General features: G+C 44.9%; 1 protein-coding gene and 1 long non-coding RNA gene across 6 annotated transcripts in view; one reads left to right on the forward strand and one right to left on the reverse strand.

The window, feature by feature from the left end:
* The window catches only part of LOC116072451, a 30,141-nt gene extending 6,494 nt beyond the window's left edge, over positions 1–23,647 (forward strand). Inside the window, exons 4-5 of one of the 2 annotated variants that reach the window (XR_004111456.1) lie at positions 10,777–10,979; positions 13,139–13,252. This is a non-coding gene — a long non-coding RNA (uncharacterized LOC116072451). Of the gene's footprint in view, positions 1–10,776; positions 10,980–13,138; positions 13,253–22,302 lie in introns of those variants that run through there. The other variant, XR_004111458.1, reaches the window with a different exon arrangement.
* Positions 1–24,327, reverse strand: part of Tln2 (talin 2) — a 413,098-nt gene that overhangs the window by 117,032 nt on the left and 271,739 nt on the right. For all 4 annotated transcript variants that reach the window (XM_031343921.1, XM_031343919.1, XM_031343920.1 and 1 more), the window contains 9 exons: positions 22,846–23,054; positions 22,261–22,359; positions 15,371–15,538; positions 13,540–13,834; positions 10,798–10,964; positions 8,616–8,744; positions 6,824–6,937; positions 4,701–4,814; positions 700–834 (listed from right to left, as the gene is read on the reverse strand). In XM_031343921.1, coding sequence (XP_031199781.1) covers positions 700–834; positions 4,701–4,814; positions 6,824–6,937; positions 8,616–8,744; positions 10,798–10,964; positions 13,540–13,834; positions 15,371–15,538; positions 22,261–22,359; positions 22,846–23,054 — 1,430 coding nt within the window. The remainder of the gene's footprint in view (positions 1–699; positions 835–4,700; positions 4,815–6,823; positions 6,938–8,615; positions 8,745–10,797; positions 10,965–13,539; positions 13,835–15,370; positions 15,539–22,260; positions 22,360–22,845; positions 23,055–24,327) is intronic.

The following is a 24,327-nucleotide window of genomic DNA, read 5'->3' on the forward strand; positions in this document are numbered from 1 at the left end:
CACACAGTATTGCCCAGCCACAGGGAAGATGGCTGACTGATAGTGAACAGAAATCCATGGTGTCCCCTCTTCCTTCTCTTTCTTCTTCACTGTATTTTCTTTCCTTCCTTCACCTTTCTCATTCTTCCTTCCTTTGTTTATTTGTTTGTTTTTTAAAAAGACAGGGTCTTTCATAGCCCCGGTTGGCCTGTGTAGTCAATAAATAAGCTGAGGGTGACCCTGAACTTCTGAAACTCCTGCCTCCATCTACCAAGTCCTGGGTTTATAGGCATGTGCTACCATACTTGATTAAACCTTTCTTCCTTTACAGTTAATTTACTTTGGCCTTTGTCATAGTACTGAAAAGCTAATTAATTAGCATATGTATTTGGCCTGCAATTTATCTGGTACCAAGACACTTAAGTTGAGAAATCTCACCTAAGATGGAAAAACAGACCATTGCTTGTCCCAGGAAATGGGAAGAGATGGAGGAAGCATATAACTTGGGAGTCACTTGTAGCTAGAAGGCGGTGACCAAGCCTGGGAGCTTACACTCAGTTTTAGACCACAGTGCTATTGTTTAAGGGTCATCAAACGAAACAGATGGCTTCATTGAGAAACTAGCCCAGCAGCGCTAGGGCCTGGATGGCATGAGTGCCATGCCACCACAAAGAGATGAAAAGCTGAAGAGCTGACCACCAAAGCAAGGCCCCCACTTGCCTTCTGTGAGGCGGTGCGCAGCTCAGCCAGGCTGGTCGCCAGGTTCTTGGCACACTGGCTCAGTTGCATGGCTGCAGCCTGGTCACTCACAGTGGGCACTGCTGCCTTAGCAGAGGACACCATCTTGCTTCCAGGCTGTGGAGAGATGAACGGAAAGTAAGATATCTCCTGGGCAACAAGCTGTTGAGAGATACAACAGCATGGCCTCCACAGCTACTAGAACGCATATTCCCCTAAAACAGGTTTCACTGAGAACCATCTCCTACGGGTTCTTGAGCTTGAACACTTGAGGAGGTTATGGAACCTTTTATAAGGTGAAGCCTTGCTGGAGGAAGTGTCACTAGGTGTCTTAGGGTTATCATTACCATGGTGAAACACCACAACCAAAGCAACTGGGTTCCACATCACTGTTCATCACTGAAGGAAGTCAGGTAGGAACTCAGAAAGGGAGGGAACCTGGAGGCAGGAGCTGATGCAGAGGCCTTGGAGGGGTGCTTATTGGCTTGCTTTCCATGGCTTGATCAGCCTGCTTTCGTAATAGAACCCACTAGCCTAGTTGATGGCACCACCCACAATGGGCTGGGCACTCCCCATCAATCCCTAATTAAGAAAATGCACTACGGGCTTGTCAGTTTGCAGCCTGATTTGTAGATACTTTCTCAGTTGAGGTTCCCTCCGCTCAGATGACTATAGCTTTATGTCAAGTTGACCTTACACTAGCCAACACGAAGGCTTAGGCATATAGCATCATCCTACTTCCTGTTCTCTTCCTAACTGCTTCCTGTGTGTAGATGAAATGTGATCTGCCAGGTTTCTGCTGCTGCTTCTATACCATACCACACCTCACCACTCATAATGGACTCTCACCCTTTGGATACTAAGACAAAATAAACCCTTCTCCTTTAAGTTGCCTTTGGTCATGGTGTTTATTATCACAGTGATGAAAGAATCACTAACACAAAGGGATACACTAAACTCCAACTAATTCCTAGGGCTAAAAAGAAGCCTTAGTGGCTAAGGGCACCGACTGTTCTTGCAGAGGACCCGCATGTCAGCTCACAAAGCTGACTGCAACTCTAGTTCCTGGATCGGATGCCCTCTTCTGGCCTCCCTGGTCGGTCGGTCGGTCTATCTGTCTGTCTGTCTCACTCACTCATACACACACACAGTACACAAATATACAGGCAAAATATAAACAGATAATACAGAATTAAATAAATCTTAAAACAACAGTAATAACATCAACAACAAAACCAAACAATTGCCGTGCCAAATCAGACACTCCAAGATAGTTCAAAGTATCGAAATAGGGGCAAGACAGGCAAGTTGGTTAAAGTGACTTGAAATTCTCATTTAAAATAGATTCCAAAGATAGCTCTTTGATAAGAACATTTCTTTGCATTTCCCAGGGTACTTCTTTACCCTGACTTTAAATACGCCTCACAGCCCATAAAAATAAAGGCAAATACGATGATTTTACTTTTTCACAAACCAAAACACAATCACCATGCAGAATGCCTATGCACATGCAGACGTATATTCAAGAACAGGCGCTACTATTATGTTTTATAACACCCAGTTCTGCCTGGTTTTTTAGGTACACAGTGCTCTATGAGTCTCCCACTGTTGGGACGTATCCATTACCTTGCCAATGCCAACAGAAAAAAATGGCAAGGAACTAGCTAAATCTCAATAATTTTTAGTGTGTAAAATTTTAGAAGTAGCTTTTCTGGCTCCAAAGCATATCAGCTTTTAGGGCTTTAAAAATGTATGCTATAAGTGGGTCTCAGAAAAACTGTAATGATTTAAGTGCCAGGTCATAAATATTAAGGATAAAAGTACTACTTTAGCATTTGAAGAATTAATGAGAATCAGTAGGAGAACTTAAATATTAAAAAACTTGAATAATTTCATGTTACCAGCCCTTAAGAACATAATTCTAAAGCATATGAGAAATGCTTAACATTTGAAAACAAAGGATATGAAATCAAACAAAATAAAATTTAAAGAAGATACAAGCTAACATGCTATTCTAAAGCTCTTAACTCAATATTATAAAAGATGTATTAAAAAGTATGCTCCATATACTGTCAGCTGTAAATTCACATTGTTCATCCTTCTGGAAGGGCAATTCTACAATATTCATGAGGGAAGTTAAAGATGTATGCTTGGACTGGGGGCTGGGTTAGCTTAGTGGTAGAATGTATGTGTATATGTGTGTGTGTGTGTGTGTGTATACACACACACATATATTAGATACTATATATATATAGTATATAGAACAGTTCCTGTTCACATTATGTACATTTATAAATATAAACATATGTGTATATATATATAAATATACACATGCACTTTTTTCCAGTTTTCTAGTTTTTTTTCCCCCAAGACATGGTCTCTCTGTGTATCCCCGGCTGTCCTGTGTCAACTAGGGTGGCCTTGAACTCAGAGATCTACCTGCCTCTGCCTCCCAAGTTCTAGGATTAAAGGCCTATGCCACCACACTTGGTTTAAACATACACACTTTTTGATTTGCTGATTCTGTTGCCTTTTACTTTGAAGTTTGCCTGTTTTTTTAAAGTAAATTTTAAGTATCTACAATAGGAGTTAAAAGAACAGGAGAAAAGAAGGAGAGAAAAAAAGAAAAGATATGGGAAGGAAGGGATGGAGAACGTACTAGCAAACTAGCTCAGTGGACTGAGAAACACCTTCACTGTTCAATCCTAACTCTCTACAGTCTCCCCTGGGTGCAGACTAAACTCAGAGCCGGCTCTAGGATTACTAAGAAAATGAGAAAGACCTTCTTTCTAACCCCCAAATCTCAGTGTGACAAAGAAAAAGTAAACTTGTTTGCTAACCTATTTCTAGGAATTCATCCAAGTAAATAACTCAAGCTGGGGATCAAGATTGTGCACACGAAGAGGATCACATTACAGGCTGCTCATGATTGCCCCAAATAAAAAGCCAGCATGTCCATGAAGGGATGGATAAAGGTAGAGTAGCCATGTGGCACACTTTCTGAACCACAAGTGCCCACAGTACAAAGGGGGGCTGGGAACAGCGCAGTGGTAGGTAGAGCTATTGCTTCTCCTGCGAGGTTCAGTCTCCAAAGGGTTTCTATACAATGAATGCAATTCAAAACATTATACACTATAACTAGAATATATATTGTTGAAAAAAATCTATTCTCAATAAAAAAAAAAAAAGATTTTAAGAGTCGGACATAAGGGAGCTTTGGAATAGGACAGTATCTTTTGGCTATGATAGGACTGTAACACTTGAGAACTCATCACTGCCATGGTTGCCTGCACAGGACCGGCACAATATCAAGCCAGTTAGCCTTCTAGTGTGGAGTGGAAAGGGGTTCATGAACCCACATCCTTAACTGAGGAACAACTGAAAATTAGTAGAGATTCAGTTTTCTTTAAGGGTGTGGCTTGTAGCAGGATTACCCCTTGTTGGTGCATGCTCTCAGAAGTATATACACAATATAAACTAGAGTCAATGGGTTCTTAGACTTAAGAAAATGAAGCCCCTAAGTTGGGGGTAGAGAGGTGAGTGAGGGTTGGTTCTGGAGGGAGATGAGATGAGGAGCTGAGGTAAACGTGACCAAATTACACCGCAGGAAACTCTCAATGAAGTATGAAATAATTCTAAGTTCAAGATTATATATCCACCCAACGAATCAGTTAGTGTATCTCTGTGTGTAACAGAACTCAAGAAAGTAGACAAAAACATCCATGTTTTATCTCTGCATAGTGGACCACCCATAGGTAGCACTTGAAAAACTAACCCATTAGTATTTGCCTTGAACACTAGCATTTTGCTTGGCCAGTGACTTCTCCCTCACCTGAAATGTAAAGAGGCCTTGTAGCTGCTTAGACAAACACTTAGCCAAGGCGGTGGGACCTGCACAAGTATGCTCTTTTCCTGAAGGACAAAGGGCAGACTCTGCCAGCTGGGGGTTTTGCAAGTGACCTTGGTGCTGGTTTCTATGTTACCTGCAGGAAGTTCTGGCTAGAGATGATGAGAGCCAGCTGGGCGCTGAGGTCTTCTGCTTGCGCTTGGCTCCCTCTCACACCCTGTACTAGCTGAGGGATGTGATCAGCCACCGCCTGCAAGGAGCAAGAAAACAGGGATTGAGCATGGGCAGAGAGGGACAACTAGTAAAGGGGCAGGGAAATGGTCCAAAGCAATGACTGTCAATGCGTGATCCACTCTCTGGGACACCAGAAGCTGGATTCGACAGCTTACTGAACCCTCTTCTCCCTACCCCTCCTACTTTAACAGTGGTCCTGATAGGCTCAGTCTATTGATAGCCATCTGTTGTCTATAACAAAGCCTTGAAAGAACTTCCCTTGTCAAAACTCACAGGCTCCAGGCCATGAGGACTGAAGGTCAAAAACAAACAAAAAACCCCCCACAATTCACAATCAGACAAATTGAGTCAGATGGCTGCATGTCCAGAAAAAGGATGGGAGAGGTTCCAGAGCCAGCATGTTTAAGTGCTCAGGCCCCTGACATGGCAGGTATGGATTCTGGGCCCTCACTTTACATGTGGTCATTGCTTCTGTTTCTCTGTTCCAACCAGTTCTTAGCATTGCTCAAATGAGAAAACCCAGTACGTGGGAGAGAGGAGCCATATTCAGCAAAGCAGGACCACCCTATGATAGTCACCTCCAGAGGAGCCTTAGGAACGGCCATCAGCTTGTGCTCTTCCTATTTCCTTCTGATGGAGCAGGCTTCAGAAGCTGGGGTATCACCACTGATAAAGGTGCCCAGTGCATTTCAGCCTTGTGCCCACCGTCCACCCTAGCCAGAATGTAAAAATATTTTAAAATATCCCAATGGAAATGTGCACAGGCCCTTTCCGATGCTGATTCCAGAAACTTCGTCCATTTTCCCTCTCAACTTCAGCCTGTCACTTAGATTCTCTCTCATTTCCTGGCAGGAATGCCCAGAGATCTAATACCTTCAGTCTCTTTGGCAAAGAGGAAAAGAAGGCTGGCTGACTCTGCAACAGGTCCCTGGGCATGAGCAGCTTGCATTCCCTGAGGAAGGGAGAGGCTACTTTCCAACCTTGCTGGCAGCTGAATGGCACAAGAAAGAGCTCTACTGTCTGAACAGAGGGCCTCACTCTCAGCAAGCTCTTCTCCTTCCACATACCCTAAGCACAAAGGACCACGAAGCCCTGTGCATCACAGATGCTCTTTCAGGTACCCCACAGTCAAACATGAGAGGGGAACGTGGGAAAACCAGAATCAGGACTTGAGAGCTCTAGACCATTCTCTCCCAGCCGCATGGCCAATGTGTGAAGAATTGGAGTCCCCCCCCAGAAACACAGCCACTGCTGAAGAGGCAGCTTTCCTCAGTTGACTCATCCTTTTTCAGAGATTTGGAGGAAAGTCAGAACAGGTTAACTGTCAGAACACTGGTACAATCAGACATGCCTGTCACCAGCCTCCACTGCTAACACTTACAGGAGACTCCAGCAAGATGACTCTGCAAAAGGATTTTATGTCCCAGGACATCAAAAGTGTCCTGGGAGAGTCAACCCTCTTGGTGGGGAGAGAGAATGTTTGCGAACAGTTTGCTTTGACATAACACCAATGCCCTGTCCCCCCCCAAAATAGACAACCAAGCCACGGGTGACAGAAAGTACCCAACAGGAGGCCGCAGAAGGAAGAAGACAGGGCAAAGCCGACTCAGAGGTGGAGAAGGCAGGAAGTCAGCCTGCAGGAGTGCATGGAGACTGAACACAACCAGTCTCCCAGAGGGCAAGGCACTCGGGAAAGCCAAGGATTCATTTCCATTTCAAAGCTCTAAAGGCCTCATCGATTCTTTTTATTTAATTCAGTCTCTTAAAAAAGATGTGGATAAAGGAAAGATAATGTTGGAAAAGACTGCTTCCAAATGCAGGCCCCGCACTTAATGGACAGAAACCAGATGTGTGTACACCTGGAACACAGAGTCACTGCAAACTAGATTAGGAGCCTGGAAGACCTGTCTTAAATGAATTACTGGGGCACGTGGTGGTCTAATGTTATCAGCAATCTGCAGCAGACCTGGCCCTCGGTGCACAGGGGGCTTATCTTGCAGCTCCCTCGGTGCACAGGGCGCTTACCTTGCAGCTCTGGACCAGCTGCTGCTGGGCTGAGGGGTTCTTGTTGGAGATGGCTGCATTCTGAGAGGCTGCGATGGTCTGTGTGGCAGCAGCTGCAGCCTGCTTGGCTGCAACCTGCAGAGGAGAGTGACACAGGTCAGCCCAGGATGGTGTCTGAAAACTCATACACCATGCCTTTCGACTGCGGGAGCAGACACTGTCTCTTCGAAGCCACCACCGATAGATCTCAACCTTGTCACCCTTTGCTGTCTTCCTTGCTGCCTGCTCTTTGTAAAAGATGGGCATGCTCATTTGCTGGTCTCATTCTGGTCACCACAGATGTTACGAGTGAGCACAATGGCCTTGTCCTAGCCAGAAAACATTATTTCACAGCAAGCCTCCCCAACCCCTGGCACTTCTATCTCTCTACCCTGATGTCCCCCATACCATGCAAATGATCAAGTCAGTCAACTCTCCAGCAGGAAGCAGGAAGAGGCTCATGAGGTCTCACATCAAGCTAAGGAGCTGTTGGCCGTGGATGGCCAACGGGGAAAGGAGAGTGAGTTTTCTTCTCTGTGTAGATCATTATAGGGTGCTTATGCTCTCTGGATAGAGCCTACACCCAAGCACTGGTAGCAGCAACAGATTATTATTATTAGAGGCAGGAGGAGAAGGAAGAAGAAGAAGAGGAAGAGGAGGAGGAGGAAAAGGAGGAGGAGGAGGAAGAAAAGGAGGAGGAGGAAGAAGAGGAAGAGGAGGAAGAAGAGGAGGAAGAGGAAGAGGAGGAAGAGGAGGAAGAAGAGGAAGAAGAGGAAGAGGAGGAGGAGGAGGTACCATTGGGCAGCTGTCAGCAGCATGAAGTTAGGAAGGGGATATAGAGAAGTGGTCCAGGAGTTGGGATTGGAGTGTGGATATGATCTAAATACATTTATGTATGAAGTTACCAAAGAATAAATGGAAATTTAAAATACAAAAGACAAGAGCCCATTGTTAATGCTGAGATGGCATTGGCGAGCAGCAGTCTTAATGTTCTAGGGAAAGAAAACATCCCCCCATGAAGCACAGGCTGCTTTTTATGTCGAGCATTGATGGAGGTGTCCGTGTCTCTCCTTTCATCGTACCCAGAGGCCTTAGCTCAGATGGGACGCATCCCCCTGAGGTAATTAGTCCAGTTCAATATTTTGTCTCCTAATGATGAGACTAATTTTCTTCCAGAGCTTAGAAGGTAGCCAATAAAGGGACGCTTCATTAGAGAACCAGGTAGCTTGACCTCCACCCCTCCACATTTTACTCTGAGGGTCTCCTATAAACATCTATGTAAAGAAATGTTTTTCTTATGTAGCTTGTGCCTATTATTTCCAACTCCTAACTGGAATAAATACTCTGAGAAGAAGTGACAAAAATGTTCATTCTGCCTCCCTTCTCAGTCCCACCCTGCTCCACAGCTCTGGTCTAAAATTCGTCGGGAAGCCTACAAAACTCACTGCCTCCAACAGAATGGGAACTTAGCATGACTGGTCCTGCTCAGTGTATCCATTAGTGCTAAGAAAACATAAGAAGAAAGATTCCCCAGTCTTCCCGCGAAAACACTGCATTGTATTGCTGAAGGCTGACCTCTGAACCCAAGCCTTTGGCAGTCCTGAACTAAAACAATCCGTAAAACTGTGTGACTTCTCTTAAAGCATCCCAAAGCATCCAACACTGCTAACTGTGATCTGGCATTCTTCATATAGGTATCATTTTGGTGATTTGGCCTCCCCCCCAACCCTTAGAAATCACAAATGGCACCCTAAAAGCTAGCCAGTTTTCTGACCTCCAGCCGGTTGACGATTTTTTTCTTAATAGCATTCTGTGCAGCGGCATTGGTTGCTACTCGGAGACCCTCGGCAGCTTCTCTCAGCCTTTGTTGCTGGTCTTCATTCTCTGGGTTGGCTGCAGCCCCCTGCAAAGGTAGAAACAGACACTTCAAGCAATCCAGGGACAGTAGGCTGCAATTGCTAAAGGGATACCTTTAAATCCTACTTCGTCCTAAGAATGCCTAATGTGAAAATCCACAAGCTACAGTAACAGCTGGGTACTACCAGGCTGTGTTGGTGTGTTATCTCCACAGCCTCCTGAATAGTACATCCCCAGCCTCTATAAACACTGTCTTCATATACTAAAGATCAAACCTGCATGCAATTGTAAGAAACAGCATCACAAATCACACTGGGTATCTATACAAATTACCTTGTCATTTAAAAAACTCAAGGCTTCAAAGTCATTTGAGGCATCATCATAATATCCCACTTAGTAAGTATGCTTTTTATTTTTGTATCAGCTAAAAATCTACGTAAAAAGAAGTATTTTTTATTCCAGTCTGGAGTTTAGTTTTACAAATCTTGTAAGATGAAGTACCCGGATAATTTTCTTCCAGAAGGATGGACAGTTGCGTGAGTGCCATTTGTTTAACAACAACAACATGAAAATAACAAAAAAAAAAAAAAAAACCCAAAACCCTCCCCTTTTGCTGAGTTGCATTACTATTATGTCAAAGATTAAAAGGACAATACAAAAAAAAAAAAATTCTCATTGTAGAAAAAAAGTCAGAATGGTCTCTACCAGAGATGGATGGGAAGGAGGGAGAGGACAGACAGATAGACAAGACAGACACACAAAGGACAGATAACAGAGAGAAGCCTCAGGGTATGGGAGGGGAGGGAAGGGACGTGGCCTCTAATGTTCTGTAGCCTGGAAGGGGAGCTGTGGCTGAGAACAATTAGCTGCTTCCTATAACGTAGTAGACAGAGTGAGTACTCAGAGCGATGGACAGGAGTGTACACTATTGCGCTCAATTTAAAATTCTGATTTGAAAAAAATAGGGTCCGATAGATCTTTCCCCGTCAGATATGAGAAAAACATGTACATAAATGTCTTTCTCAAGGACAATTTTACCTTAACTGGTGTGACAGACACCCTGATGGTTCCTGTCTTCACATCACGGCTGGAACATTCCAAGCAAAAGTAAATAGGAAAGTGAAGGTTCCACTGAGAAAAGAAGCCCTTGATGGGAGCTTGATGGAGAAGGAGCATGACGGGGGGGGGGGGTTTCAGGGAGGCCACAGGGGTAGTTTCTACAGAGAGACCCCAAGCAGTGTTTGTTAAAGGCCACAGGGGTAGTTTTTACAGTAAGACCCCAAATAAAGTTTGCTAAAGGCCATGAAGGGAAATCCTGTCTGAGACAAACAGCTGGTACCCAACCTCAAAGAGCGGAGCTGGTATGCAACTTCAAAGAGGGAAGCTGGTGCCCTTGGCTGGCAGAATAGGATGGCACCCACCCAGCTGAACCTGCCCTTAGCATCTTGCCAGTTTTACTTAGATCCATAGGATTCTAAAGTCAGGGAAGGCTGAGTTAACACTGGGAGAATGTACTCGTTTTCTCCCCTTGAGACAAAAAATGATGGGTAATTTGGATTGTCCACAGTGGGATGTAGAATCACCATGGAAATACCCCTTTGAGCATGCCCTTGAGGGAGTGTCTAGAGTGAATTATCTGAGGTAGGAAGGCCCCCTGGAAGTGTGGGCAACCCCATCCCACAGGCTGGGTCCTAGACTAAATTAAAACCGGAAAGGCAGCTGAGCAGCAGCATCGACCTCTCTGCTTCCTGACGAGCGATGCTATGCGACCAGCTACAACTGCTCCGCCACTGTGAAGGACTGTGCCCTCAAATCTCTAGCCAAAATCAATCACTCGTCCTTTCCTTAGGCAACTTGTTGCGGCGATGAGAGAATCCACCGCGCTGGCGTTAGTAGCTATGCTTTGCTGTCTGTGCTAAGTCAGCACCTCTTTCTCGTGTTCAACAACTCCTCCGCTACCCTCAGTGTGTTAGGTATCACAAAGCCATTCAGGTTTTCAACGAGGAGAAATGTAGACTCCATCCTTCACTTTTGCAGGTAAGCCCCAAACTCTAACACCGACAGTGTTTACATTTCAGGCCAAAAGACCAATGCCCTACCTTTGCCGCTTCCACCATGCGGGCAGTAGAGTCAGCCAATAGCTTTGCGGCTGCCAGGAGCTTCTTGGAATTCTCCATGTCAATCTCAGCCTCCGCATCTGACCTCATGGCATTGACGAGATCTGACGTGGCCTGGGCCAGCACCCGGGCTTGGCGCACCATCTCACCTAGAGGGCAGGACAGTAAGTGGGGGCCTTTTATCCACCATTCTGTCTGAGCACAACCACAATGGCCAGGAGGGGCTTTTTTGTTTTGTTTTGTTTTGATTTCCTGTTGTTGTTATTTGTTTTAAATAGGCTTTTTTGTGTCTCAGGTCAGCCTCTCTAACTCTTTGTATGGCCAAGGACTTAGATTAGCTAATCCTCTTGCCTCTACCTCCTGAGCGCTGAATTATAGGCTTGCTCCACCACACCTGGTTTATGAGGTGCTAGAAGCTGAACCCAAGGCTTTTTTTGCACACTAGCCAGGCAGTTTACCAAACTGAGCTACACCCCCAGGTCCTGGTCTGGAGCTTTTATTACTGCTTGTCTTTGCTGTGCGTGTGACTTTATGAAAGTCTATTTCAACTTTCCTTGGGAAGTGGGAAGGCTATTAAGATATAACATTACAAATGAAATCACCTCAGGAAAAGGACTGGTTCCTCTCCCAAAGTTTTTTCTGAGGGGAGACAAGCTTTTATACACACAGGCACGTGCCAAAATCAGTGTGGTGACTGATGGCATTGTGAGACAGTAAAAAAAAAGACACAGTGGGAAAACTGATGAAATTCAAGTACTATGGGTGACTAACAGGGACACGCCTGTGAATGCTCTGACAAATGTGTCACCAGTTATAGAAGAAGAGGTTAGAAATGGGAGGAAGAGGAGAGGTGGGACTCTGTTGCCTCTGCAACTTTTAAGGAAAGTTTAGAACTATTCTAAAATAAAAGGTTTATGGAAAATAAGCCAAAAAGGAGAAGAGATCAGCAGAAAATCCAGATGTACACAGCATTCTAGGTTTGTTAGTAAATTAAGAAGCATATAAAAGAACACAAGATAGCGGCTGGTGAGATGGCTCAGTGGGTAAGAGCACTGACTGCTCTTCCAAAGGTCCTGAGTTCAAATCCCAGCAACCACATGGTGGCTCACAACCATCTGTAATGAGATCTGGCACCCTCTTCTGGTGTGTCTGAAGACAGCTACAGTGTACTTAATTATAACAACAAATATTTAAAAAAAAAAAGAACACAAGATAATTTTCCCAACAACTATCAAACAATCGCCAGGTGTGTGGCACACACCTGGAATCCCTTGACATCACTCGCCAACACACAGTACACAAGGCTAAGGCTAGCCCTGACTACAGGGAAGAATCTGTATCTAAAAACTAGCCAAACAAAAGGACCACTGCTCAAAAGTTAACACACTGGCAAAGCAGACCTCTTATAGTAGCTGGTAGGGTTGTAAATCCTTTTTGGAGAGAAATCTCATTAAGAAGTTTAAACTTCAAAATCCATGTATCAGTTGGCTGGGCAATTCCACAGAAAGGCATCGCCAGCACATAGAAAACTCCAAAAGCAAATGAAGACACATTTTCAAGAAGGCTCTATGTAGCTGGGCAGTGGTGGCACACACACCTTTCATCCCAGCACTTGGGAGGCAGAGGCAGGTGGATTTCTGAGGCCAGCCTGATCTACAGAGTGAGTTCCAGGACAGCCAGGGCTACATAGAGAAATCCTGTCTCGAAAAAAAAACCAATAGATAAATAAATAAATAATAAATAAATGTGGCTCTATGTAGGAACATTTTTGTAAAAGCAAAACAACCTGGGAAATGAAATATCTATTAACAGATAATCAGTCAAAGGGCTGGAGGCTAAGCTCAGTGGTGGAGTGCGTGCCTGGCATGCAGCCAGAGCCCTGGGTTTGAGTCCTAACACCGAGAAAAACAGATACTCAGTTAAGCTATGATGGCGCCTTCAAAATGGAATGCTGTACTGTCATGAAAAATCAGAAGTATAGGTGCACATGGAAAAATTCATATATAGAACACAATTATATGTATATATACTGAGATAGGGTCTCCATCTGACCCTCTACACACAACCTTTGAAATAGGGATGTTCTGATAAAGGAGAGAAACCGTGAGGGGACGGGAGGTTGACCTGTCCACTATAGCAGCCATTTTACCATAGATGAGTATGGAATAAAGTCGCCAGTTCTGGGGATGCAGATAGCACAGTGACAGGATACAGTCAGAATTTACTTTTCAACAAACTGAAGAGGCATGCTGCATATATAATTTCAATTTGCAGCATGAGTATATTATAGTATATTAAAATGTCCCACCCTATGTCTCCCCAGGAAAAGCCCTTCCTTCAGTCCCATCTGCTGTCTACTGTCCCTCCTGGTTCTCTACAGTGACCTTGGGGGAGATTCCTAGTGGATTTTAAATAAATGTCTTCATGTCATTGTTCCTTTGGTGGCTGCTCGCTCTTTACCAACTATGCCCTGTATGTGGGACAAAAGGGGCTTATTAAAATTATGAATTCAAATAATGATATTCTGATGAAGTTTCTAACTGTGCCCCTGGAAGAGAACGTTGGGACTCCCAGCTCTTCTCTGTGACAAGGTGAGGAAATTTGAGATTAAGGAAGATGCACTGTTGCTCTTGCTCCTTACTCCAGAGGTGACCCAGAAAGTGACTGTGACCATGAGGAACACCCAAACCATACAGTCCCTCCTCTCCCAAGCCAGTGCCTCACCAGCATCGCCCATGGAACTGAAGATACTCTCTGTGACACACATGATGGTGTCGGTGGCCTGGTCATAGCGGCCAATGGGCTCGCCTCGGCTGGCGAACTGCCGCACATGCTGCAGGAGGTCGTGCAGGGCCTGGCTGACCACGCTGGCCGCTGCGCTGACCTGTTTCAGGAGCTCACTATCACCGGTGGCTGCCTGGCAGGCACGGACACAGTTTTCCACAGAGCGGTCCACCAGCTTCCCAGCTTCGATCAGTTGCTCCTGGCACACAGGAGAGCTGATGGTGGGGCTCACCACCTGGAAGGACACAGACAGACTTACATGCTCCTGGTGCCTCACGGTATTTGGCATCTCCCTCAGCTTCCTTTGTGCTCACTTAGCACACATACCAGGGACCCAACTCATCTAATGGGGTAATCTCTATACTCTTAAAGTTTCTTTGTGATTTGAGAAATCCTGCTAATTAGTCATGCCTGGCAGTCCTCATTACCTGGTACTTCAATAAGGGCAAAGTCCTAATAGATAGGTACTAATTATATGCTTTTCCTCTTAGGATACTCTAAGTGAATCTTCTAGGCTGAGATAAGACTACCTAAAATAATTGCTTGTTTTCTGGAGGCATCCAAAACACTGCCTGAGTTTCCTTGAAAACTAGGAAAACTCTGTCAGTTACCTGTGGACTCCAGGACCAGCAGGAGGATTACTAAGGGTGCCTCTGGATGCTCCAAATCCTATCAAGGGAGGTGGGCGAGGGGTTTGGGATGGGGTGGAGGGGGAATGTCAGTCCTTCAACCACCGATCTACAAAGCTAGAGATGGAATGCCCAGACGCAGAAGGTCCCATCCTCAGAAGCACACATGCATGATGGTATGTGATGGAATGGAAGGGCGCCTGGGGTCAGACTGGTCTAAGTCATCACCCCAACTCTGCTGCTGATTTGCACAGCGGAAAGCATCTCACTAACACTGAGTCACCTCAGCTTTCTTATCAGTAAATGAAGGCATTAGCACCATTAGGTGCACAGTGCTCAGGACTGCTGGGAAACCCCAACCAGGCGATTCTGACACAATGAACACAGCCGGGAGCCACTCACAGTTTCAGGATGAATGGGCCCCCCCAAGATGCTGTGGGTTCAGTATGAACCCCTTTATAACGTAGTGCCATGAATTGCAAAGCCTCTTTTTTTTTTTAAGTTTTTACTGACCCACCCCAACCCCCTATGGAGACAGAGTTTCTCTGTGTAGTCTTAGCTGTTCTGGAACTTGCTCTGTAGACCAGGCTGGCTTCTAACTCACAGAGATCTGCTTGCCTCTGCCTCCAGAGTGCTGGGCTGGGCTTAAAGGCATTCAAAGCCTCTTATAAGATGCACTGAGAGGCCTGGTGGGAAACACAGCTATTTGCATCTAACAATAGATGAGCCAACAACAAAAGCATAATTAGAGTGCTTCTACTAAGGTCCTGTCACATCTGGCTGATGGTGCTGGTGCACAACTTTGATTCTAGTACTTGGGAGAGAGAAGTAGACAGGTTTCTCTGAGCTCAAGGCCAGCCTGGCCTCCTAATAGTTCCAGGAGAACTAAGATACACAGTAAGACCTGTCTTTATCACCAACCCCTTGCAAATAAATAAAATAAATAAATAAATAAATGAATAAAAATAACAAGGAAAACTCAAAAACCCAACCAAGCAACCAATCAACCAAAACAAAAATCTTATTCATGTCCCCCAAAAGAAGACATCTGAAGCAAGCCGTAGAGCTCAGGCTACTTAACAACTGGTGCCAGGTGAGAGTGTATGGCACTGTAGGGCGGGCTGGCACGCCAACTGGCTTACCTTAGCACATGCCACAAGCTGTGAGGTGGAGAGGGCACACTGGGTGGCTGCAGCGATCACCCTGTTCTGTAGGACGGTGTCTTCAGCCACCTGGGCCACATTCTTCGCCTTGAGTACTAACATGGCAGCAGCGTTGGCAACAGCTTTAGCTAGACTCATTAAAACATCCTAAGAAAAGGGGGACCAAAGCTATTTATTATCACCCTTCAAACACTAAAACTTTGTGGAGTGCACCCAACCTTTCTATTAAAATTCCATTTGGTTTTTTTTATGTTCATTATCTTGATTTTTTTTCCCCTTTATTTTTTGAAAGGACAATCCATCCTTACAAGAAACTAAGTAAAAAACCTTTTATTTTGGTAACAAAATGTATCCCTGGAGACCCTGAGTAACACAGGTTTTCAGCATAAAACAGGTCAGGGCTGGGGAGATGACCCAGACAATGAAGTGCAAGCAGCAGGACCTGAGGCTGGATCCCCAGGACATTAAAAAAGAAAAAAGCCACTGGCAAATTGCACGTGTCGGGCCAGAGAGAGGCAGATCCTTAGAGCTCACTGGTCAGGCAGCCTCCTCTAACCAGTGAGCATCTGATCCAGAGGCAGACTCTGTCTGAAAAAGTGTGGTGCAGAGTGACTGAGGGAGATATTTGACACTGAACTCCGTCGCACACGTGCATGCATATGTGCATGGCTACCAAACAAGCACAGGCACATACACGTATAAACAGATAGACAGGTCCTCCAAATACCACATACAAAGAAAGCACCAAGATAAAAAAAATGAAACAGAGGAAACAGGAAGGATTTAACTGGTGATTCACATTCATGGTCTCACACTGATCCTTGACTCTTGTATGTTTGATGGATGTGTGACATCAGGAGAAGCTGAAGAGATACTCAGATACTACCAGTACTGCAACAGATAGGCATTAAATCATGGCTTCCAAATCATCATGCCCCAGAGTAAATTGAAAATTAATCTTTTGGATGCTTAGCTTGTACGAGCATCTGAGTTATGATCCAAATGTCAGCGGTCCCTCTGCCTCCAGAGGGCAACGTAGGACATGCACAGGCTAATTCCCGGCACCAGTTCCTACAGCTGGAAAGCCAAAGACTACTCTGGACATATTCTCAGCTTCCGGAACCTTCAACATAGGGACTGGATTATGCAAAGTAGAAGAGAACTTGCATAAATTAACTTTGGCAAGGTGCCGAGGAGCAGGGGCAGGCCTCAGTTGGCACACTGCTTGCCCGGCAGATATGAAGTCCTGGGTACCATGCCTATGAACTAGTTATGGTGGTGCCTGCCAGTAATCCCAGCACTTGGGAGGTGGGTCAGGGGACTTGAACTTCAAGGTCATCTTGGGCTAGTCTAATTGTTAGGACAGCTTAGGTGACACGAAACCCTGTAACAAAACAACAACCATGTCTAACTACAGCTGCTAGGACTGCGAGAATTTAAAGTTCAGCTTATGAGAGGCATTCTGTCTGCAGGAGGGACAATCCACTGATTTGGACCACCAGCTCTGTCACCCATCTGTGTGACCTAAGGAAGAGCCACTTTTTACACTTAATTTACCTCAGTCCCGAAAATACTGGGAGCACCTTAGTTGATTTAGAAATGTCTTCCCTAACATCCAAGCCATTGTTACTCTGAGCAAGCATATCAAGGCTTTTCTCCAGAGGAAATGTGGTCAGAAGTCTTCAGTTATTCATCAGATAATATATATATATATATAAAAAAAGCACACTTGGTTCTAAACGTCAAGGGTACCCATCGGCTCTTTACAATAGAGATTTTATGAGAAAATATATTGGAAAGTGTGTCCAGCCCATGTAGTTTACAGCAGTGAAGAATACATTCGACACAGGCAACTCTAAAAGTGGTAAATGACCTAAAAGAAGTGGCCTTGAGGGCTGGAGAGATGGCTGCTTAGGGAAAAGACACTGACTGTTAGGCCTCATGACTAGAGTTTGTTTTTTGGGGTCCACATGGTTGGAGAACGGACTTCCCAAGTTGTCTCTGACCTCCACATGTATGCAGTGGTGAATTGGTAAGCATGTACACACACACACACACACACACACACACACACACACACACACACCATAAACACATACATAGGTACACATGCACAAATGGAATAAAATGAAGAAAAGAAAAAGAATTTGATTTTAAAACAGACAAAACCTAATGTCCTTAAAGGATCCATTTACCGCAGCCTTTCATGGGACTATGACAGTACCTGGGTGTCCAAGAAAAAGCTGTGAAACAACATGAAGCCTTCAGAAGCCGAGGGGTGCTTGTCTGTTGTGCTTGTGCACACCTGCCAGGAATTGTTCCCAGCGTGCCACCCCTTACCACCCCTACGGATCTTGGACATTTGCCTCTGAATTCAGATTAAAAGCAATTTGGATGTCACAAATTACTAACAAGAAGCTGACCAGGGCATTCCTGCACACGGGGACCAAGAATGGGTCACCCACAACCACAATTGTAACAAAGGACTTTGTTCGAGTCACTGAAAGAAATTCTCTTTCTATTAATTTTGTCCAAATATAGTCAGGAAAAGAACAGGATAACGCAGTGATAGCTGCTGGCTAGACTTTGTCAAACTTCTCAATAAGCCCACTATTGTGGCGCTTGTGTGAAATAAATCCTTGTCATCTCTGGGAACACGCAGTACATTGAGAACCCAAGAGAAGTTTCACCATGGGACTCAAGACTGAGGAAAACAGAGCGGAAATCCCATGCCAGGTGGCTCCATGGCTGCAGGAGGGAGGCTGGGGAAGACTGTCCTACCACACTGTCCCCATCTACACACCCCACTCTCTGGAACATTCCATCTTGTCTCTGAATCTCCCTCCTAGCATGACCAAAGAGGAACAGGCAGGAGGCAGGGCCTGCATCTGAACACAGTGGAAACAATCCATCAGAGGAAGAGAGAGGAAGCAGTGCTTCAGAAGACTGCAAGGGTAAGTCACACGCCTCATGGGAATCCAGATCACCGCCTCCATCAGCCTCAGTGTGGGCAAAAGCATGCTTTTTGGGTGTGCACTTGCGTATGGAGACCATGTACAAGCTCAGGTGCCATTCCTCAGAAGCTGTCTACCTTGTTTTTTGCTTGTTTTGAGACAATTTCTCACCGACCATATGGTTGCCAAATTTGGCTGGGCCGTGAGTCCCAGGGGACTCTCCTGTCTCTGTCATCCCAGCCCTGACTTTACAAATCCATACTGCTATGTGTGCACAGTTGTAAACATGAACACTGGGGATCCAACTCAGGTCCTCACGCTCTGGTGGCAAGTTCATTACCGACTGAACCGTCTCCCCACCCCCTAAAAGCAATACTTCTGAGCAAAGTAAATCGAGTATGTAAAGATAATGAAGCCTAGTAACAGCAGCTGAATCTAATATAGACCAAATTCCTAAGAGTGGTCTGCCTAGGAGAATTGTCTGTACGGTATAATATGCAAGGGCAGCACAATGATAGCACGGAGATGTGGAAGGGACTCAGGCTGGGACAGGGGTCAGTGGGGTGTGTTATGCGGTTGGCAGTGAATTCTACATAGTGAAGCAGTTCCTGGAAATCCCAGGATAGAAATGACTTTCAGGAAGCTATGATTGGCACCTAGCCTATACCTTGCATGAACATTGGACTGAACCTCAGGACATGAATGGGTCCTGTGGTCTTAGAACCACAATTACAAAGGCAGGAAGGAGACATAGATACCTCTACGGGCAAAAGTGTACGTTACACTTTCACACGTACAATCATGATTTAGTCTATGTGAGACATCCTCCTTCTATAATTCTAGAATAAATGGTATCCTGGCTATTTTTTTGTTTGGTTGGGTTTTTTCTGTTTGTTTGTTTTGTTTTGTTTTGTTGTTTCAAGACAGGGTTTCTCTGTGTAGCCCTGGCTGTCCTGGAACTCATTCTGTAGGCCAGACTGGCCTTGAATTCAGGAATCTGCCTGCCTCTGCCTCTCCTGGCTAGTTTTATGTCAACCTGACGCACGCTATAGTGATCTGAAAGGAGGGAACCTCAATTGAGAAAACACCTCCATCAGATCCAGCTGTAAGACATCTTCTTAATTAGTAATTGATGAGGGAGAGCCCAGCCCATGATGGATGACATTATCCCTGGACTGGTGGTCCTGACTTCTATAAGAAAGCAAGGCAATGGAGCAAGCCAGTAAGCAGCACCCTTCTATGGCCTCTGCAGCAGCTCCTGCCTCCAGGTTCCTGCCCTGTTAAGAGTTCCTGTCCTGGCTTCTTTCAATGACAGACTACAGTGTGAAAGCATAAGCCAAATAAAGCCTTCCCTTCCCAAGTTGCTTTGGTCATGGTGTGTTGTCATAGTAATAGTGACCCTAATTAAGATAAGTGTCATGCAAAATGGTCACCCATGAGGTAAAAAACCAGAATGCCTGGGGGACTAAGGGGGGGGGCGGAAGGTGTTTGATCTTTTTCTAGAAAATATTATGATGTCACTGACCAATTAAGAGGTAGTCAAAGGAGATAGCAAAAAAGGCACCCTCTTGCATTGTGGGAAGGATGCATTTAGGGTATCAAACAGTTGATAAAAAGAAGTCTGTTTTTTTTTCAGTAAGAGAGATGGCTCAGTGGTTAAGAGCACTGTCTGCTCTTCCAGACCTGAGCTCAATTTCCAGCAGCCACATAATAGTTCACAACATCTATAACGGGATCTGATACCCTCTCTGGAGTACAGTGGTGCATGAAGAGCATTTAAACATACAAACAGACAAGCTTTTTAAAAAAATAAATTTTTTAAACAATATTTTTTCTGAGTTTGGTGGTATATGTGATGTCAGTTCTTATACATTTGAAATTTTGTGATTTCTGACCTCTACATCAGTGTTTCCCATATAGTGACATATTGCATTACAATACAATAATTTAGAAAAAAAATTTTTTTTTAAAGTAAAGGCCAGGGTTGGAGATATAGCTTAGTTGGTAGAATGCTTGCCTAACATGCATGAAGATTTGTGCTCAATTCCCAACACCATATACTCAAAGCGCAGTGGAAGGCACAGATAATCACAGCATGTAGGAGATGAAGGCAGGACCAACAGAAGTTCAACGTGAGCCTCAGATACAGCGGGAGCCTGCAGCCAGCTCATGCTACCCAAGACCACCCTGCAAAGACTGAAATATAGGGGCTGAAAACAGCCAGGTGGTCCAGAGTGCTTGTAGAGGACCTGAGTTCAGATCCCACCACACATTCTGAGTGGCTCAAAACTGACCGTAACTCAACCCCCAGGGGATCTGGGATCTGATACCTTCTTCTGGCCTCTGAAGGGTACCCCTCATGCACATGTATAAACACACACACACACACACACACACACACACACACACACACACACATTTACATAAATTAAAAATAAAATAAATAAAAAGTAAAGTGTAGTGAAATTCAACTGAATCATCATACAATGAATTTGATAGATTTGAATAAGGGAATCCTTCTGGGGGCTTAGAAATTGAATATTCTAATTGGGATGAATTTACGTATTACTTGCAAAATCAGAGACTTTAAAGAGGAATAAGGGTTTCTGGCCCCCAAGTATATGAGCAGAGTGCATCCTGGCCCAGAGCCTCAGTCTTAACACTTTACTGTGGGGTGGGGTTAGGAGGGAGCAGACAAGCTTTAGTACTGTCTTAGCTTCAATGTGGTGAAACTGGCAGGGAATCAGGACAGCTGCAAACAGTAGCAACAGCTGCTCAGCAGAGGCCGGGTGGTGTAAGACTCTAGTACTGAAAAGTAAGGATCACAAAAATGACTTCTCAGTCAGGGTCCCACCCAAACTCTCAGCCTTCCTACATGGCAAGATCTGAGCTCAGGCACCAGGTGCTTGTTGGACTAGCCTGAATTAAATACCCAGATCCTAGCTTAAGAAATACAATAATATAGAAAACACTTCTTTAAAAGTAAAGGCCAAATCCGGGCAGTGGTGGCGCACACCTTTAACCCCAGCACTTGGGAGGCAGAGGCAGGCGGACTTCTGAGTTTAAGGCCAGCCTGGTCTACTAAATGAGTTCCAGGACAGCCAGAGTTATACAGAGAAACCCTGTCTCGGAAACAAAACAAAACAAAACAAAACAAAAAACCAACCAACCAAAAAAAAAAAAAAAAAGTAAAGGCCAGAGTTGGAGATACAGCTCAGTGTGCAAAGTGGTATTCGCTTGTAACCGCAGTACTGGGGAGACTGAGAGAGGCAGATCTCTGGGGCTTGACTTCAAGTCAGCCTGCCTCAATCAATAATTCCCAGGTCCTAGTGAGAAACTATCTCAAAAACCAAAACAAAATGGACAGTATCCTGAGAAATGACATCAGAGGCTGACCTCTGGCCTACACACATACACACACACACACACACACACACACACACACACACACACTCACTCACTCACTCATACATGCAAGCACACCAACAGCCCAACACAACAAAATAAAATAAAAACACAACAAAAAGTGCAAGTCCATTGAAAGCCACTCCCCACAGAATAAAACAAGATTTGCTGAGAATGGTGAGTATGGAGGTTGGGTGACCAATGCGAAGGGATTCACAATTACTGTATCCACTTTTATGTTTATAAAATGTCCAAGAAACTGGTGAACAACCAGAAAGGCCAAGTGTTTTAGAGGAGGATACATAATATCAGTGACCTGTTTTTTTTTTCCCTGTTAAAATTAGATACCTTTAATTGACACTAAAAGACCTCCCTGCTCAAATCACGTCCTTGGCTCTTACTCTCAACAACCCCAGGAAGACCAGGCTTGTGCTCTGATACATCCTCCCTGTGAGGTCAGACTCCTTACTCAGACACATTTCCAAGACTGGGGAGCGGCAGATGTCTTACTTGGAATCTCTCATCTGTCTCGTTCTCTCCGATCTGTCTCAGGAGATCTCCACTGGCTTGGCCAATGCTTCCGGCAGCAGTCAAAACAGTCTGTCGAGGCTACAAACAGAAAACACGATCTGGTTTGAACGAAGATGAATTTCTTCCCACGCCTCACCACGTATCAGTCTAGTGAGGAATCCAACAGAACAGCTCCTCCTCCACACAAATGAAGATCTCCATTGTGTATGCCAGATAGGAGGGAAAAAAAGTAAATCCTGGTGAGATGCAGAGAAATTCTCACCAACCATTAACAGGCGGATGCGCTTGAAATTTCCAATGAATAGGTCTTGCACAATTAGAACAATGCTGTTTATACAGAAGTTCAGTTGCAAACCTGTAGGTATGCCCTTTGTGTACTAGTTGGAATGGCTTTCTGCTAGGAGCACTCTCTCCACACTCCAAGTGTTGAACCACAGGATCTGACCCACTTCAATAACTCTCCATTCTACCCTGTGATATTTTCTCAGGGTGAGCCAGAGCTCCAAAGATGTGAAGAGATACACATGTCTCATCTGAGTGCAACTGAGTGTCCTTAGGGCTCACCTCTCCAGAAGTAGGCTGCACAGCCTTCAGCAAATCAGACACGGCCCCGGCGAGGGTCCTGGCAGCTCTGAGAAGGTCCTCCCCACTGCCCACATCATCGTCCATGAGGGCTGCCAGCAGCTTGACCCCCTTGGACATTTCGGTCAGGTTGGAAGAAATTGTAGTGATTGCACAGCCCACAGCTGTGTAGTCAGTGTCGGCGGGGTCACCTGAGACCAAGACCAAAGGAGAGTGGTGACAGACGAGGAGGGCCTAGCTTGGCAGGAGGTAGGCAGGCACCTGTGCCCCACCATGCAGGTATCAATACAGAATTCTGAGGAGCTCAGTGAAATGGACATCACCCTGACTCCAAGGTCTTCAATAAGGTCCTCTCACCTGGAGGTCTCACATACTGAAACAGTGAACCAAGGGTCCTTTAGAATTCCAAAGCAAAGGGGACTAGAGGAACTGGAGTTGGGGGTAGGGTTGGAAATGATGAAAATATAGTATACTCAGATATGAAATTATAAGTGTGTGTATGTATATATATGCACACACACACACACACACACACACACACACACACATATATGTAAAGGTGCTTAACAGGTCTGACAACCTGTATTGGTCCCCCACAGCATAATGATGAAAAAGAGAGATCTAACTCCCTAAACTCATCCTCTGCCCTCCACACGTGCACTGTGGCACATGTGTGTAACCCCACTTCACTCTGATGTAAATGTAACTAAAAACTAAAAGAAAAACTCAAAGCATTTTCCTTGCAAATATAAAGACCCAAGTTCAAATAAAACCTGAACCAAAATAAAAAAAAAGTCATGGTGGTCTAAACTTGTAATGGCCGTGCTGATGGGGGACGGGGGGTGTCAGATAGACCCTGGCCCTGCTGGCCAGCTGGTCCCAATTACTTGCAGAGTTTCAGGCCAAGGAGATACCCATCTCAACACAAAAAGGACTGCTTGAGGAGACACATCTAAAGTTGTTCTCTGACCCCGACACACAGATATACACTAGTCAAATTCTGAAGCATGCATCTTCATCCCACGACCCCAGTCCAGGGGTCACTCTGCTCCTGGAAAGACTGGTACACTGCAGACAAAAGCCCAGGTATTTTCTGGTTCTCACCAGACAGTGTGAGGCTGGGAGTCAGGCCACCCAAGAAGACACAACTACTGGACCAGATAGGCAAAGGATGGATGTTTGACATTTCCAGATCCTTTCTACACTGTAAACTCTCCAAAGGAGAAACTGCCCTCAAAGACTTTCAAGTATGTTCACATGCTGACAGACAGTAAGGAACACTAAGCAGGTTCTCTTTAATGATACCTGACATCAACAAACAGAACTAAGATGTTTCTTACATTTATCTTGGATCATTTCAAGCAAATGCTTAAAGTGGGCCAGATATCTAACATGAGCCTGTCTTCTTACAGTATAGGAATCTGTTGCTTCAATGAAAGAATGCAAACTCTCTCTCACACACAC

This window comes from Mastomys coucha, unplaced genomic scaffold, assembly GCF_008632895.1.
Source record: "Mastomys coucha isolate ucsf_1 unplaced genomic scaffold, UCSF_Mcou_1 pScaffold23, whole genome shotgun sequence".
Lineage (NCBI taxonomy): Eukaryota > Metazoa > Chordata > Mammalia > Rodentia > Muridae > Mastomys > Mastomys coucha.